Genomic DNA, 17657 nt, shown 5'->3' with positions numbered 1-17657 from the left:
CCCGTGAAGAACCTACTAAAGACGCCACGTAATTAAATCAGACACGGTGTTAACACCACTAACAGATACTCATAACCGGTGTGAGTATGTAATTAAATCAGACACAGCACCAACTGACCGACTCACAACATATTATCTATTACATTGTTCCAACACCATCTGAATTATCTATTACATTGTTCCAAAACCATCTAAATGATCTATTACATTGTCCCAACACCATCTGAATTATCTATTACATTGTCCCAACACCATCTGAATTATCTATTACATTGAACCAACACCATGTGAATTATCTATTACATTGAACCAACACCATCTGAATTATCTATTACATTGTCCCAACACCATCTGAATTATCTATTACATTGAACCAACACCATCTGAATTATCTATTACATTGTTCCAACACCATCTGAATTATCTATTACATTGTCCCAACACAATCTGAATTATCTATTACATTGTCCCAACACCATCTGAATTATCTATTACATTGAACCAACACCATCTGAATTATCTATTACATTGTTCCAAAACCATCTGAATTATCTATTACATTGTCCCAACACAATCTGAATTATCTATTACATTGTCCCAACACCATGTGAATTATCTATTACATTGTTCCAACACCATCTGAATTATCTATTACATCGGAATGTTCCGTCAGCAGGGAAATTCTGACCCATTAGATCCTGTTTGCTACATTATCTCCATATTCCAGACAAATTGGTAGATTTGTTGAGCACTTCTTCTAGCACATCCATGGCTTTGCTAGAGCTCCCCCGTCTCCTAGAGCTCCCCCGTCTCCTAGAGCTCCCCCGTCTCCTAGAGCTCCCCGTCTCCTAGAGCTCCCCCGTCTCCTAGAGCTCCCCCGTCTCCTAGAGCTCCCCCGTCTCCTAGCTTTTCCCCCTTTTTTCTTTCTTTTCTGACCATGAATGTGGCTCTCCTCCAGAACGTACAGACAACCTCCCATCACAGTCCACATTCCCTCCTGTGGCTCTCCTCCAGAACGTACAGACAACCTCCCATCACCCTACCGTACACAAGCATATCAATGTATCCATACTCTACGACCCCACGGGCTTACCTTCCGGGACGTACCATTTACAATAAATGTACGATCGGTGGTAATACAATCAATCAATTAATCAAATGTATTTATAAAGCCCTTCTTACATCAGCTGATATCTCAAAGTGCTGTACAGAAACCCAGCCTAAAACCCCAAACAGAAAGCAATGCAGGTGTAGAAGCAAGGTGGCTTGGAAAAACTCCCTAGAAAGGCCAGAACCTAGGAAGAAAGCCTGGTTCCTCTCTGGGTATGTGCGGTGGCCAGTCCTCTTCTGGCTGTGCCAGGTGGAGATGATAACAGGCCAAGATGTTCAAATACAACGAGACTACTGAATAAGCTCAGGCTTCCTAGGTCCGTGTCCTATAATATGTTTAGCTTACAACACTCCTCTCCCCAAGATGTCAGAATGAGCAGGAGTAGGAACAGGAACAGGAGTAGGAAGAGGAGTAGGAACAGGTGAAGGAACAGGAACAGGAAGAGGAGTAGGAACAGGTGAAGGAAGAGGAGTAGGAACAGGAGTAGGAACAGGTGAAGGAAGAGGAGTAGGAACAGGTGAAGGAAGAGGAGTAGGAACAGGTGAAGGAAGAGGAGTAGGAACAGGTGCAGGAAGAGGAGTAGGAACAGGTGAAGGAAGAGGAGTAGGAACAGGTGCAGGAAGAGGAGTAGGAACAGGAGTAGGAACAGGTGAAGGAAGAGGAGTAGGAACAGGTGAAGGAAGAGGAGTAGGAACAGGAGTAGGAACAGGAGTAGGAACAGGTGAAGGAAGAGGAGTAGGAACAGGTGAAGGAAGAGGAGTAGGAACAGGTGAAGGAACAGGTGAAGGAAGAGGAGTAGGAACAGGAGTAGGAACAGGAGTAGGAACAGGTGAAGGAAGAGGAGTAGGAACAGGTGAAGGAAGAGGAGTAGGAACAGGTGAAGGAACAGGTGAAGGAAGAGGAGTAGGAACAGGTGAAGGAACAGGTGAAGGAAGAGGAGTAGGAACAGGTGAAGGAACAGGTGAAGGAAGAGGAGTAGGAACAGGAGTAGGAACAGGAACAGGTGAAGGAAGAGGAGTAGGAACAGGAGTAGGAACAGGTGAAGGAAGAGGAGTAGGAACAGGAACAGGTGAAGGAAGAGGAGTAGGAACAGGAGTAGGAACAGGTGAAGGAACAGGAACAGGTGCAGGAAGAGGAGTAGGAACAGGAGTAGGAACAGGTGAAGGAAGAGGAGTAGGAACAGGTGAAGGAAGAGGAGTAGGAAGAGGAGTAGGAACAGGTGAAGGAAGAGGAGTAGGAACAGGAGTAGGAACAGGAGAAGGAACAGGTGAAGGAACAGGAACAGGTGCAGGAAGAGGAGTTGGAACAGGAGTAGGAACAGGTGAAGGAAGAGGAGTAGGAACAGGTGAAGGAAGAGGAGTAGGAACAGGAGTAGGAACAGGAACAGGTGAAGGAAGAGGAGTAGGAACAGGTGAAGGAACAGGAACAGGTGCAGGAAGAGGAGTAGGAACAGGAGTAGGAACAGGTGAAGGAAGAGGAGTAGGAACAGGTGAAGGAAGAGGAGTAGGAACAGGAGTAGGAACAGGTGAAGGAAGAAGAGTAGGAACAGGTGAAGGAAGAGGAGTAGGAACAGGTGAAGGAAGAGGAGTAGGAACAGGTGAAGGAAGAGGAGTAGGAACAGGAGTAGGAACAGGAGAAGGAACAGGTGAAGGAACAGGAACAGGTGCAGGAAGAGGAGTAGGAACAGGAGTAGGAACAGGTGAAGGAAGAGGAGTAGGAACAGGAGTAGGAACAGGAGAAGGAACAGGAGTAGGAACAGGAGTAGGAACAGGTGAAGGAAGAGGAGTAGGAAGAGGAGTAGGAAGAGGAGTAGGAAGAGGTGAAGGAACAGGTGAAGGAACAGGTGAAGGAACAGGTGAAGGAACAGGTGAAGGAAGAGGAGTAGGAACAGGTGAAGGAAGAGGAGTAGGAACAGGTGCAGGAAAGCAAGTACTTACCAGTTTCCTTGCTGGTCAGCTTAGAAAGAGCAGCTAACAGCTGATCCCCTGGCCCCTGTAACTCCACACAGCAGTAGTACGACATGTCCTGGGGGGGGGGGGCAGTATGTAACCCAAAGTGAATCCAAAGTGAATCCTCTAACACATCAAAATATGATTTTACTCTTTGGAAACCGCAAAAAGACAAATTTACCAAAATGCTGTATTCATATCTGATCACAAAGCAAACATTTAAAAGTGGTTGTCGCTCATGTTCATACCATGTGAACACCAGACCTGAGTAGAAAACACTTTTAATTTATTATATACACTTTACAGAGACTACTATTGTAGAGATCCCACAGTAAACCTATTAGAGCTGTAACAGAGACTACTATTGTAGAGATCCCACAGTAAACCTATTAGAGCTGTTACAGAGACTACTATTGTAGAGATCCCACAGTAAACCTATTAGAACTGTAACAGAGACTACTATTATAGAGATCCCACATTAAACCTATTAGAACTGTAACAGAGACTACTACTGTAGAGATCCCACATTAAACCTATTAGAGCTGTTACAGAGACTACTATTGTAGAGATCCCACAGTAAACCTATTAGAACTGTTACAGAGACTACTATTATAGAGATCCCACAGTAAACCTATTAGAGCTGTAACAGAGACTACTATTATAGAGATCCCACAGTAAACCTATTAGAGCTGTAACAGAGACTACTATTATAGAGATCCCACATTAAACCTATTAGAGCTGTAACAGAGACTACTATTATAGAGATCCCACAGTAAACCTATTAGAGCTGTTACAGAGACTACTATTGTAGAGATCCCACAGTAAACCTATTAGAACTGTAACAGAGACTACTATTGTAGAGATCCCACAGTAAACCTATTAGAACTGTTACAGAGACTACTATTGTAGAGATCCCACAGTAAACCTATTAGAACTGTTACAGAGACTACTATTATAGAGATCCCACAGTAAACCTATTAGAGCTGTTACAGAGACTACTATTGTAGAGATCCCACAGTAAACCTATTAGAACTGTTACAGAGACTACTATTATAGAGATCCCACAGTAAACCTATTAGAGCTGTAACAGAGACTACTATTATAGAGATCCCACAGTAAACCTATTAGAGCTGTTACAGAGACTACTATTGTAGAGATCCCACAGTAAACCTATTAGAACTGTAACAGAGACTACTATTATAGAGATCCCACAGTAAACCTATTAGAGCTGTAACAGAGACTACTATTATAGAGATCCCACAGTAAACCTATTAGAGCTGTAACAGAGACTACTATTATAGAGATCCCACATTAAACCTATTAGAACTGTAACAGAGACTACTACTGTAGAGATCCCACATTAAACCTATTAGAGCTGTTACAGAGACTACTATTGTAGAGATCCCACAGTAAACCTATTAGAACTGTTACAGAGACTACTATTATAGAGATCCCACAGTAAACCTATTAGAGCTGTAACAGAGACTACTATTATAGAGATCCCACAGTAAACCTATTAGAGCTGTTACAGAGACTACTATTGTAGAGATCCCACAGTAAACCTATTAGAACTGTAACAGAGACTACTATTGTAGAGATCCCACAGTAAACCTATTAGAACTGTTACAGAGACTACTATTGTAGAGATCCCACAGTAAACCTATTAGAGCTGTTACAGAGACTACTATTGTAGAGATCCCACAGTAAACCTATTAGAACTGTTACAGAGACTACTATTATAGAGATCCCACAGTAAACCTATTAGAGCTGTAACAGAGACTACTATTGTAGAGATCCCACAGTAAACCTATTAGAGCTGTAACAGAGACTACTATTATAGAGATCCCACAGTAAACCTATTAGAACTGTAACAGAGACTACTATTATAGAGATCCCACAGTAAACCTATTAGAACTGTTACAGAGACTACTATTATAGAGATCCCACAGTAAACCTATTAGAGCTGTAACAGAGACTACTATTGTAGAGATCCCACAGTAAACCTATTAGAACTGTTACAGAGACTACTATTGTAGAGATCCCACAGTAAACCTATTAGAACTGTTACAGAGACTACTATTGTAGAGATCCCACAGTAAACCTATTAGAACTGTAACAGAGACTACTATTATAGAGATCCCACAGTAAACCTATTAGAGCTGTAACAGAGACTACTATTATAGAGATCCCACAGTAAACCTATGAGAAGAATATTATATTATGCCTGTGTTTTAGCCATTCTGAAACTGTTGTACTTTGAATGTTAAGGTGATTCATGTCCCCCACTGTTACCTAGATCTAGCTCAATGTTAAGGTGATTGGTGTCCCCCACTGTTGTCTAGATCTAGCTCAATGTTAAGGTGATTGGTGTCCCCCACTGTTGTCTAGATCTAGCTCAATGTTAAGGTGATTGGTGTCCCCCACTGTTACCTAGATCTAGCTCAATGTTAAGGTGATTGGTGTCCCCCACTGTTACCTAGATCTAGCTCAATGTTAAGATTCATGTCCCTCACTGTTGTCTAGATCTAGCTCAATGTTAAGGTGATTGGTGTCCCCCACTGTTACCTAGATCTAGCTCAATGTTAAGGTGATTGGTGTCCCTCACTGTTACCTAGATCTAGCTCAATGTTAAGGTGATTGGTGTCCCCCACTGTTACCTAGATCTAGCTCAATGTTAAGGTGATTGGTGTCCCTCACTGTTACCTAGATCTAGCTCAATGTTAAGATTCAAGTCCCTCACTGTTGCCTAGATCTAGCTCAATGTTAAGGTGATTCGTGTCCCTCACTGTTGGGGATCTGTATTGAAAATAGTCCCCCAGAGATGTTTTAAACTTTCCACAAAGAATATTTAAAACTAGAGTTTTCCCAGGTCTGGAGAACTCCGAACCTTATTGAACAGGACCCTATAAAATCAGTCAATCAAATCAAAATGTACTTCCTATCAGTTGTCCCAAAGTGCTTCCCAGACATCCAGCCTCAAAAAAGCCTCCGTGGGTAAAGACACTAACCTGTAGCAGACAGTGGGAGCTCATGGCTCCGTGGGTAAAGACACTAACCTGTAGCAGACAGTGGGAGCTCAAGCCTCCGTGGGTTAACCTGTAGGAGACAGTGGGAGCTCATGGCTCCGTGGGTAAAGACACTAACCTGTAGCAGACAGTGGGAGCTTGGCTCCGTGGGTAAAGACACTAACCTGTAGCAGACAGTGGGAGCTCAAGCCTCCGTGGGTAAAGACACTAACCTGTAGCAGACAGTGGGAGCTCATGGCTCCGTGGGTAAAGACACTAACCTGTAGCAGACAGTGGGAGCTCAAGCCTCCGTGGGTAAAGACACTAACCTGTAGGAGACAGTGGGAGCTCATGGCTCCGTGGGTAAAGACACTAACCTGTAGCAGACAGTGGGAGCTCAAGCCTCCGTGGTAAAGACACTAACCTGTAGGAGACAGTGGGAGCTCATGGCTCCGTGGGTAAAGACACTAACCTGTAGCAGACAGTGGGAGCTCAGTGGGAGACACTAACCTGTAGCAGACAGTGGGAGCTCAAGCCTCCGTGGGTAAAGACACTAACCTGTAGGAGACGGTGGGAGCTCAAGCCTCCGTGGGTAAAGACACTAACCTGTAGCAGACAGTGGGAGCTCAAGCCTCCGTGGGTAAAGACACTAACCTGTAGCAGACAGTGGGAGCTCAAGCCTCCGTGGGTAAAGACACTAACCTGTAGCAGACAGTGGGAGCTCAAGCCTCCGTGGGTAAAGACACTAACCCGTAGGAGACAGTGGGAGCTCAAGCCTCCGTGGGTAAAGACACTAACCTGAAGGAGACAGTGGGAGCTCAAGCCTCCGTGGGTAAAGACACTAACCTGTAGCAGACAGTGGGAGCTCAAGCGTCCGTGGGGTAAAGACACTAACCTGTAGCAGACAGTGGGAGCTCAAGGCTCCGTGGGTAAAGACACTAACCTGTAGCAGACAGTGGGAGCTCATGGCGCCGTGGGTAAAGACACTAACCTGTAGCAGACAGTGGGAGCTCAAGCCTCCGTGGGTAAAGACACTAACCTGTAGGAGACGGTGGGAGCTCAAGCCTCCGTGGGTAAAGACACTAACCTGTAGCAGACAGTGGGAGCTCAAGCCTCCGTGGGTAAAGACACTAACCTGTAGCAGACAGTGGGAGCTCAAGCCTCCGTGGGTAAAGACACTAACCTGTAGCAGACAGTGGGAGCTCAAGCCTCCGTGGGTAAAGACACTAACCTGTAGCAGACAGTGGGAGCTCATGGCTCCGTGGGTAAAGACACTAACCTGTAGCAGACAGTGGGAGCTCAAGCCTCCGTGGGTAAAGACACTAACCTGTAGGAGACAGTGGGAGCTCAAGCCTCCGTGGGTAAAGACACTAACCTGTAGGAGACAGTGGGAGCTCAAGCCTCCGTGGGTAAAGACACTAACCTGTAGCAGACAGTGGGAGCTCATGGCTCGGTAGCAGGCTCTGTAACACTTGTAGGTTGGCCTGTCTCCCAGACAGTAGCCCCATCTCTTGACCACGTGGAAGCGTTTGGCGTGCCAGATGTGCGTCTCCAGCCACAGGCTCTTCCGCTGGCGACGGTAGAATTCCAGGAGCATGTTGCCGTGGCGACGCCGGGCTTTACGGCTCTTGCTCTTGGACTGTTCCCTCTTCACCTTCTGACCAGCCTTCTGACTCTTCTCCAACTGGACCAGAGAGGAAACATACCGGATATTTACCTGCCACTGCTGGTGTGTAATGTGGCCGGTCCGGCCCTAGGTGTGGCCGGTGACTGAGAGTGTGTGAGTGACTGTGAGTGTGTATGTGACTGGGAACGTGTGTGTGTGTGTGACTGGGAACGTGTGTGACTAAGTGTGACTAAGTGTGTGTGTGTGTGACTGTGTGTGTTACTTAGACAAACCCACCATGTTGTTGGCCATGTCTCTCAGCCTGCAGGGGAGTCTCTTGGTGTTATGACTCATGGCTCTTCTCCTCATGTGTTTAGGAAGAGCTCCAAACACATGGGAGCTGCCTGTTGTCTTGGTGACGGCCATCAACATGGCGTTCACCTCTGCAGCCCGGGCCTTGGCAAACGCTGAGGCTGAGGAGAGGAGGCACAGCACCACACATCACAAAAAGCTGGCTGGGAGTCAATGGGTTGGAGCATCAGACATGATTTACTAATTCTAAATGCCATTTGAATTGTGTAATAAAAGCTGTTGATTTACAGCTGGTTCAACATTGACATGCAGAAGTGCTCAGTTAGAACCTGTATCAGTTTAAAACCCATCAAGACATGAGCATCCATTTAAAATACATTTGACAACTGTATGCAGGAAAGTGTTCTTACCAGTGATGTGTGTGGGCAGAGCCTGCTGGTATCCCCCGTGTCCTTCTCTCTGGTGGCCCCGGACCCAGCCCCTCCCTGGGCATGGCCAGAGTGGGAGGACCCTGGCCCCATGGATGTGGAGACAGATCATGGCCTCGACCTGTAGGGGTGTCCCCTCCGTTCCTCCAGTGTGAGCTGCTCTGGGAGGAATAGGTGACGTTGATCGGCTGGTTCCTCATCTTCTTATCGCGCATCCTGTGCTTGGCTGTAGACATCTTTGATAGCTCTGCAGAAAATAAACATGACTCATTGATAAGGCTAGTGGTGTTGTCAAAAATGATCCTATCCTGGGACACGAGCAGGCTACTAGCTACGATTTAAGAGTGAATTGCACAGTCACTGATCGGATGTTATTGTCAGCAAACCTTTGAAAGACATGCCATTCAAGCTCCACCTCGGCAGAATAGCTAGCTAAATTAGCTACTTAGCAGACATCACGCGACTACTTTGCATGACACAAACAGGCTACGCCAACGAGTTATGAAGTTATCCACTTCCATCACACAACAATGTATTTGTAACGGAAACTGAAAATATATTCACTTTCAAATCCTGAATGGAGGAACAGTTATATTTCAAAACCACGCCGCGCGCTCACATTTATGTCTACAGCTCTTCCGCATAAATATGACGTATATCTTGTTCCGGTTAAATTGTGTTCATGGGAAACGTAGTATATAGTAGATATTTTTTAAATTTTATTTAAACTTTATTTATGTAGTAGATATATTTAGTCACGTCAATAAAAAATAGCAAAATTGTCAGAAAATAAATTACACATTTTGAATTTAGCGTCATTTCGGTTTTTGGGCAATAATCAGTACCCTGCCAATACCCACAACGATGGCAATAATATAAATTGTGGGTCTAATGAAACTTGTAGGCCCGTTTAGTTGAGACTTTACGGTAGTAGACGCTCTCAACCAGCTGATCTGTCATTTCAGAGTTCCACGGGTTTCAGAGCAGGAACTTCTTTGATTTAAGGGAAGAGTTTTTTGTGTCAAATTCTAATCATGTCTTCGATCATCAGGAAGATAATCAACACCACTAAAGCGCCAGCAGCTATCGGGCCGTACAGGTAAGTGGTCTGTGCCGCCTTTATCACACTGTTGATCTGAAGGTGTTGAACTATTTTTTTTTTTAGCAAATCAAATCAAATTGATCGCATACACATATTTAGCAAGATGCTATTGTGGTTGTAGCGAAATGCTGTGTTCCTATCTTCAACGGCGCTATAGTATAGGAGAACGATGTTAAATAATGGAATATAGAAATATTAGGACGAGCAATGTCTGAGTCCGGAGTAGTTATGTATATATAAGAATAGTATATTCTTGTTTGCATTCATTCAGTAAGCAACTATTTTAAACGTTGTTCGTGTGTCTGCGCAGGGCACTATGAATCTCACATGCTGTATTGGCACTTCTGTCTGTGAAGGGACATTCGCGGTCTGTTACGGTAGGGGTGTCACCCTTTTTACCCAATAATCGTGGGAGGTGGAGCTGTGGCGCCGCTGTAAACTGGAGAGAGAGCTTTGAGTTTTATTTCAGGGTAAAGTGCTTTTTGACTGAAGGCCTGTGACTGGCAGAGTTGGCACAGAGGGAATGTGTTGGAATGGAGCGTTCTGTGGACTGGCACTGTCGTTGCGCACTCTACGTTCCTTTAAAAGCCTATTGTTTATTGTACACACTATATTGTATTTACATGACAATCAGAAATAAATAGTCACCAGTATGGTTGCTCAGTTTAACCAGTAGGTGGCAGTAAAGTATCAATTTAGATGTCTGGAAAGTCAAACAACAGTGTTAATTGTGTTCTGGATGGAAAATACTTATTTTTTGCTTCATTTCGGTAGCAGTCGTAGTGTCTATAACATGTTGAATGTGACAGAGAACAACATTTCACCTGCCCCACGTTGGTACATATCTTATCAGCTGTCCAGTCCTGTGTTCATATTGGCTGTTCTGTCTCCCAGCCAGGCGGTGGTGGTGGACAGGACCATGTACGTGTCAGGCCAGCTGGGGATGGACCCTGCCTCTGGTCAGCTGGTGGAGGGAGGGGGTCCAGGCTCAGACCAAACAGGTGAGAACCCCCCCCCACCCCCACCTTCTTTCTCAGTTACAACCACAAGACAGAACAGGGATGTTGCAGATGGAGGGAGGGGGGACATCTGTGAAACTCACTCCTCAGACTGAAGTGTTTCCACTTGCGCTGCTGAATAGCTGACTCGTCAGTGGTGAGACTAGATAAGATGCTTCAGGAGATCGGTCATCAGTGGTGAGACTAGATAAGATGCTTCAGGAGGTCGGTCATCAGTGGTGAGACTAGATAAGATGCTTCAGGAGGTCGGTCATCAGTGGTGAGACTAGATAAGATGCTTCAGGAGGTCGGTCATCAGTGGTGAGACTAGATAAGATGCTTCAGGAGGTCGGTCATCAGTGGTGAGACTGGATAAGATGCTTCAGGAGGTCGGTCATCAGTGGTGAGACTGGATAAGATGCTGCAGGAGGGTCATCGGTGGTGAGATTGCGATGTCCTGGGTTCGAGCCTCGGTATTAGCCAAATCAGGAGGAAGCTGTACTCTTTAAGCGCCATCTTCGATATCAAAGTTAATTAAACATGTAGGAATAGGATTACCCCAAACAATCTCTTCTCAGGTAGCCTGGTGGCTAGAGCGTAGAGGCGGCAGGGTAGCCTAGTGGCTAGAGCGTAGAGGCGGCAGGGTAGCCTAGTGGCTAGAGCGTAGAGGCGGCAGGGTAGCCTAGTGGCTAGAGCGTAGAGGCGGCAGGGTAGCCCAGTGGCTAGAGCGTAGAGGCGGCAGGGTAGCCTAGTGGCTAGAGCGTAGAGGCGGCAGGGTAGCCTAGTGGCTAGAGCGTAGAGGCGGCAGGGTAGCCTAGTGGCTAGAGCGTAGAGGCGGCAGGGTAGCCTAGTGGCTAGAGCGTAGAGGCGGCAGGGCAGCCTAGTGGCTAGAGCGTAGAGGCGGCAGGGTAGCCTAGTGGCTAGAGCGTAGAGGCGGCAGGGTAGCCTAGTGGCTAGAGCGTAGAGGCGGCAGGGTAGCCTAGTGGCTAGAGCGTAGAGGCGGCAGGGTAGCCTAGTGGCTAGAGCGTAGAGGCGGCAGGGTAGCCTAGTGGCTAGAGCGTAGAGGCGGCAGGGTAGCCTAGTGGCTAGAGCGTAGAGGCGGCAGGGTAGCCTAGTGGCTAGAGCGTAGAGGCGGCAGGGTAGCCTAGTGGCTAGAGCGTAGAGGCGGCAGGGTAGCCTAGTGGCTAGAGCGTAGAGGCGGCAGGGTAGCCTAGTGGCTAGAGCGTAGAGGCGGCAGGGTAGCCTAGTGGCTAGAGCGTAGAGGCGGCAGGGTAGCCTAGTGGCTAGAGCGTAGAGGCGGCAGGGTAGCCTAGTGGCTAGAGCGTAGAGGCGGCAGGGTAGCCTAGTGGCTAGAGCGTAGAGGCGGCAGGGTAGCCTAGTGGCTAGAGCGTAGAGGCGGCAGGGTAGCCTAGTGGCTAGAGCGTAGAGGCGGCAGGGTAGCCTAGTGGCTAGAGCGTAGAGGCGGCAGGGTAGCCTAGTGGCTAGAGCGTAGAGGCGGCAGGGTAGCCTAGTGGCTAGAGCGTAGAGGCGGCAGGGTAGCCTAGTGGCTAGAGCGTAGAGGCGGCAGGGTAGCCTAGTGGCTAGAGCGTAGAGGCGGCAGGGGTAGCCTAGTGGCTAGAGCGTAGAGGCGGCAGGGTAGCCTAGTGGCTAGAGCGTAGAGGCGGCAGGGTAGCCTAGTGGCTAGAGCGTAGAGGCGGCAGGGTAGCCTAGTGGCTAGAGCGTAGAGGCGGCAGGGTAGCCTAGTGGCTAGAATCTGTCATTCTGCCCCTGAACAAGGCAGTTAACCCACTGTTCCTAGACCAGTTAACCCACTGTTCCTAGACCAGTTAACCCACTGTTCCTAGACCAGTTAACCCACTGTTCCTAGACCAGTTAACCCACTAGACCAGTTAACCCACTGTTCCCCCGAACAAGGCAGTTAACCCACTGTTCCCCTGAACAACGCAGTTAACCCACTGTTCCCCTGAACAAGGCAGTTAACTGGTAAACATGAGGGAGATCAAACCCTTTCTCCTCTCTCTCTGTCTCTCTCTGTCTCTCTCTCTCTCTCTCCAAACCACAGGCTCTGGTAAACATGGGGGAGATCCTGAAGGAAGCAGGGTGTGGATATGACAGTGGTAAGTTATGTTTTTAAATGTATAAAAACTTATATTAGATGTTTATAAAATGTATCTAGCAAAACCATTAATTTCCTGATTTGTTTTCTTTTCCCACAGTCGTGAAAACCACGGTTCTTTTGGCTGACATGAATGACTTCGTCAGTGTGAATGATGTCTATAAAACATGTAAGTTTCTCTGTTGTTGGGATCCTTCCTGTTGAATATTCATGTTGTTGGGATCCTTCCTGTTGAATATTCATGTTGTTGGGATCCTTCTTGTTGAATCCTCTGAATATTCATGTTGTTGGGATCCTTCTTGTTGAATCCTTTGAATATTCATGTCCTTGTTTTGTTATGCTGATATGTATTCTGACGGTTATCTGGAACTTCAAATAGTGTCCACAAGGTGGGACTGTTTCCCAAGAGACTGAGTATGGTATGTAAGGGAGGCGCACTTCACATAGTGTCCACAAGGTGGGACTGTTTCCCAAGAGACTGAGTATGGTCTGTAAGGGAGGCGCACTTCACATAGTGTCCACAAGGTGGGACTGTTTCCCAAGAGACTGAGTATGGTCTGTAAGGGAGGCGCACTTCACATAGTGTCCACAAGGTGGGACTGTTTCCCAAGAGACTGAGTATGGTCTGTAAGGGAGGTGGGGATGATCATGTTTGTGGCACTTCCCTTGAGTAGGTTTGAGCACTGCCATGACAGTGACTGGAGTTAAAGGTAGAGCTACCTACCTTCATACAGATTCAGTCAGCATCTAAAACTCACTGACCTGATTGACAAGCCGTGTCTGTCTACGTAAAATGATTCCCTAACAACTTGGACTGCATGTTGGTTAAGGGCGCTGTACTGCAGCGCCAGCTGTGCCACCAGAGACTCTGGGTTCGCGTCCAGGCTCTGTCGTAACCGGCCGCGACCGGGAGGTCCGTGGGGCGACGCACAACTGGCCTAGCGTCGTCCGGGTTAGGGAGGGCTTGGCCGGTAGGGATGTCCTCGTCTCATCGCGCACCAGTGACTCCTGTGGCGGGCCGGGCTCAGTGCGCTCACCAAGGTTGCCAGGTGCACGGTGTTTCCTCCGACACATTGGTGCGGTTGGCTTCCGGGTTGGATGCGCGCTGTGTTAAGAAGCAGTGAGGATTGGTTGGGTTGTGTATCGGAGGACGCATGGCTCTCGACCTTCGCCTCTTCCCAGCCCGTACGGGAGTTGTAGCGATGAGACAAGATAGTAGCGACTAAAACAATTGGATACAACGAAATTGGGGAAAAAACGGGGTAAAATTAAAAAAATGTATATAAATAAAGACGTTAATTAAGTCTTGTATCAGAGTATGTAACCATGTTGGTGTTCCTCTCCTCTTTTAGTTTTCAGCAGTAGCTTCCCAGCGAGGGCTGCCTACCAGGTCGCTGCTCTGCCCAGGGTGAGGATCTGATGCTCATTACTGTTTCCATGGCAATACAGAACCTAACCATGTGATGTTACTGACAACAAAGCTGAGAAGTACTTGAATGCTATTTTTGTCTCTGTGTGTGTGTGTCTCTCTCTCAGGGTGGGCTTGTAGAGATTGAAGCTGTTGCTGTTCTGGGTCCTCTGACTGAGGACTCTTGATGTAGCCTAAATGTCAGCGACAGAACAGGAAAAATCAACAACTCCCATGTCCCGTAAAATGACGTGCCATCACAATACCAGCGTATAGTGAATAATTTCCATTGGTTAAGATGGTCCAATAAAACTACTTATTTTCCACCATAATTTGCAAATAAAATCATAAAAAATCCTACATTGTGATTTTCTGGATTTTTTTCCTCTAATTTTGTCTGTCATAGTTGAAGTGTACCTATGATGAAAATTACAGGCCTCTCTCATCTTTTTAAGTGGGAGAACTTGCACAATTGGTGGCTGACTAAATACTTTTTTGCCTCAATGTATGTTGTGGGTTAGCTGATACGTTAACTACCTATCCAGGTATCAGATGATGTGGGGTCGCTGATACGTTAACTACCTGTCCAGGTATCAGATGATGTGGGGTCGCTGATACGTTAACTACCTATCCAGGTACCAGGTGATGTGGGTTAGCTGATATGAAATACCTATCCAGGTATCATATGATGTGGGTTAGCTGATACGTTAACTACCTATCCAGGTATCATATGATGTGGGTTAGCTGATATATGAAATACCTGTCCAGGTATCATATGATGTGGGTTAGCTGATATGTTAACTACCTGTCCAGGTATCATATAATGTGGGGTAGCTGATATGTTAACTACCTGTCCAGGTATCATATAATGTGGGTTAGCTGATGTCCAGGCATTTGTAAGATCTGCCATGGGTTAGCAGCGTAGTCCGACAGGAATCCATCTGTGTGCTGCTTGCAATGGCATTATAGCCTGATACCCCTCTTTCTCCAGCTCCTAACCAAACCCTTCCCCTCTCTCTCTCTCTCCAGCTCCAAACCAAACCCTTCCCCTCTCTCTCCAGCTCCAAACCAAACCCTTCCCCTCTCCCTATCCAGCTCCAAACCAAAACCTTCCCCTGTCTAGCTCCAAACCAACCTCCCCCTCCCTCTCTCTCCAGCACCAAACCCTTCCCTTCTCTCTCTCTCCAGCACCAAACCCTTCCCTTCTCTCTCTCTCCAGCTCCAAACCCTTCCATTCTCTCTCTCCAGCTCCAAACCAAACCAAACCCTTCCCCTCTCTCTCTCCCCAGCTCCAAACCCTTCCCTCTCTCTCTCCAGCTCCAAACCAAACCCTTCCCCTCTCTCCAGCTCCAAACCAAACCCTTCCCCTCTCTCTCTCCAGCTCCAAACCAAACCCTTCCCCTGTCTAGCTCCAAACCAACCTCCCCCCTCCCTCTCTCTCCAGCACCAAACCCTTCCCTTCTCTCTCTCCAGCTCCAAACCAAACCCTTCCCCTCTCTCTCCAGCTCCAACCCCCCACCCCCACCTCTCTCTCTCTCTCTAGCTCCAAACCAAACCCTTCCCCTCTCCCTATCCAGCTCCAAACCAAACCCTTCCCCTCTTTCCAGCTCCAAACCAAACCCTTCCCTCTCTCCAGCTCCAAACCAAACCCTTCCCTTCCCCTCTCTCCAGCTCCAACCCCCCCCCCCCCCCCCCCACCTCTCTCCAATTACAAACCAAACTCAGTCTAGGTATTAGTAAACAAAGCTTTATTTCGACTGTCCAGACAGTTTAGTGCAGAACACAGAAAGCTCTTATCAGAATGACCATACAACAGAAGAACAGCGACCACTGTTTCAAGGTCTGGCATAGAAAAGAACACCAAACCTCTTTAATCCTATTGCCCAACACACACAGTCACACACCTACTAGAAATCACAGTCTCTACAATGGCATGCAGAGCCATTGTTAAGTTCAGGGGGAGGTTGACTGACTGAACCTTTTGGGAAATGCCAGCTCGGTATTCAGAGACTCCAGAGTTGTTGTTCAGGATGAGCCAGACTCCTGTGGCTGTCTTATCTAACACCAGGACCATTCTTTAATCTTTTGCATTCCTGCCGGAGGTGGTTGTAGAGGAGCTGTAGTGTGTGTTGGCTCAGGACTGTGTCTGTGTATGAAGGGAGAGGAGCTGTAGTGTGTGTTGGCTCAGGAGTGTGCCTGTGTATGAAGGTAGAGGAGCTGTAGTGTGTGTTGGCTCAGGAGTGTGCCTGTGTATGAAGGTAGAGGAGCTGTAGTGTGTGTTGGCTCAGGAGTGTACCTGTGTATGAAGGTAGAGGAGCTGTAGTGTGTGTTGGCTCAGGAGTGTGCCTGTGTATGAAGGTAGAGGAGCTGTAGTGTGTGTTGGCTCAGGAGTGTGTCTGAAGGGAGAGGAGCTGTAGTGTGTGTTGGCTCAGGACTGTGCCTGTGTATGAAGGTAGAGGAGCTGTAGTGTGTGTTGGCTCAGGACTGTGCCTGTGTATGAAGGGAGAGGAGCTGTAGTGTGTGTTGGCTCAGGGGTGTACCTGTGTATGAAGGTAGAGGAGCTGTAGCGTGTGTTGGCTCAGGAGTGTGTCTGTGTATGAAGGGAGAGGAGCTGTAGTGTGTGTTGGCTCAGGACTGTGCCTGTGTATGAAGGTAGAGGAGCTGTAGTGTGTGTTGGCTCAGGAGTGTACCTGTGTATGAAGGTAGAGGAGCTGTAGTGTGTGTTGGCTCAGGACTGTGCCTGTGTATGAAGGGAGTGGAGCTGTAGTGTGTGTTGGCTCAGGAGTGTACCTGTGTATGAAGGTAGAGGAGCTGTAGTGTGTGTTGGCTCAGGAGTGTACCTGTGTATGAAGGTAGATGAGCTGTAGTGTGTGTTGGCTCAGGACTGTGCCTGTGTATGAAGGTAGATGAGCTGTAGTGTGTGTTGGCTCAGGAGTGTGTCTGAAGGTAGATGAGCTGTAGTGTGTGTTGGCTCAGGAGTGTACCTGTGTATGAAGGTAGAGGAGCTGTAGTGTGTGTTGGCTCAGGTCTGTGTATGAAGGGAGAGGAGCTGTAGTGTGTGTTGGCTCAGGACTGTACCTGTGTATGAAGGGAGAGGAGCTGTAGTGTGTGTTGGCTCAGGAGTGTACCTGTGTATGAAGGTAGAGGAGCTGTAGTGTGTGTTGGCTCAGGTCTGTGTATGAAGGGAGAGGAGCTGTAGTGTGTGTTGGCTCAGGACTGTACCTGTGTATGAAGGGAGAGGAGCTGTAGTGTGTGTTGGCTCAGGTCTGTGTATGTAGGGAGAGGAGCTGTAGTGTGTTGGCTCAGGAGTGTGTCTGAAGGTAGAGGAGCTGTAGTGTGTGTTGGCTCAGGAGTGTGTCTGTGTATGAAGGTAGAGGAGCTGTAGTGTGTGTTGGCTCAGGTCTGTGAATGAAGGTAGAGGAGCTGTAGTGTGTGTATGAAGGTAACAGACTATTCCCAGGTGAAGAGAGGACAGGTAAAAAGTAGAAACCTACAAGTGACGGCTCCTTGTAACTCCATGTGCAACTCAATATTAGGGAAGGTGTTCTTAATGTTTTGTTCACTCAGTGTAAATGCTCTTCTCAACATTACACTGTACACTCCGGGTCTACTGTTACGCTCT

The 17657-nt window shown here is 47.4% G+C and overlaps 1 protein-coding gene and 1 pseudogene across 1 annotated transcript in view; one reads left to right on the top strand and one right to left on the bottom strand.

The window, feature by feature from the left end:
- The window catches only part of LOC135521074 (ribonucleases P/MRP protein subunit POP1-like), a 40884-nt gene extending 31915 nt beyond the window's left edge, over positions 1-8969 (bottom strand). The window contains 6 exon segments of the mRNA XM_064947006.1: positions 3049-3136; positions 7489-7749; positions 7969-8144; positions 8394-8464; positions 8466-8658; positions 8798-8969. Coding sequence (XP_064803078.1) covers positions 3049-3136; positions 7489-7749; positions 7969-8144; positions 8394-8464; positions 8466-8658; positions 8798-8810 — 802 coding nt within the window. The 5' untranslated portion in view covers positions 8811-8969.
- A 376-nt stretch (positions 8970-9345) lies between these two features.
- Positions 9346-14395, top strand: LOC135521068 (2-iminobutanoate/2-iminopropanoate deaminase-like; annotated as a pseudogene).
- Positions 14396-17657: the final 3262 nt, after the last annotated feature.

Source organism: Oncorhynchus masou, chromosome 29, assembly GCF_036934945.1.
Source record: "Oncorhynchus masou masou isolate Uvic2021 chromosome 29, UVic_Omas_1.1, whole genome shotgun sequence".
Lineage (NCBI taxonomy): Eukaryota > Metazoa > Chordata > Actinopteri > Salmoniformes > Salmonidae > Oncorhynchus > Oncorhynchus masou.
Note: the sequence above shows the minus strand (reverse complement) of the source record. Positions and strands in the feature narration are given on the sequence as shown.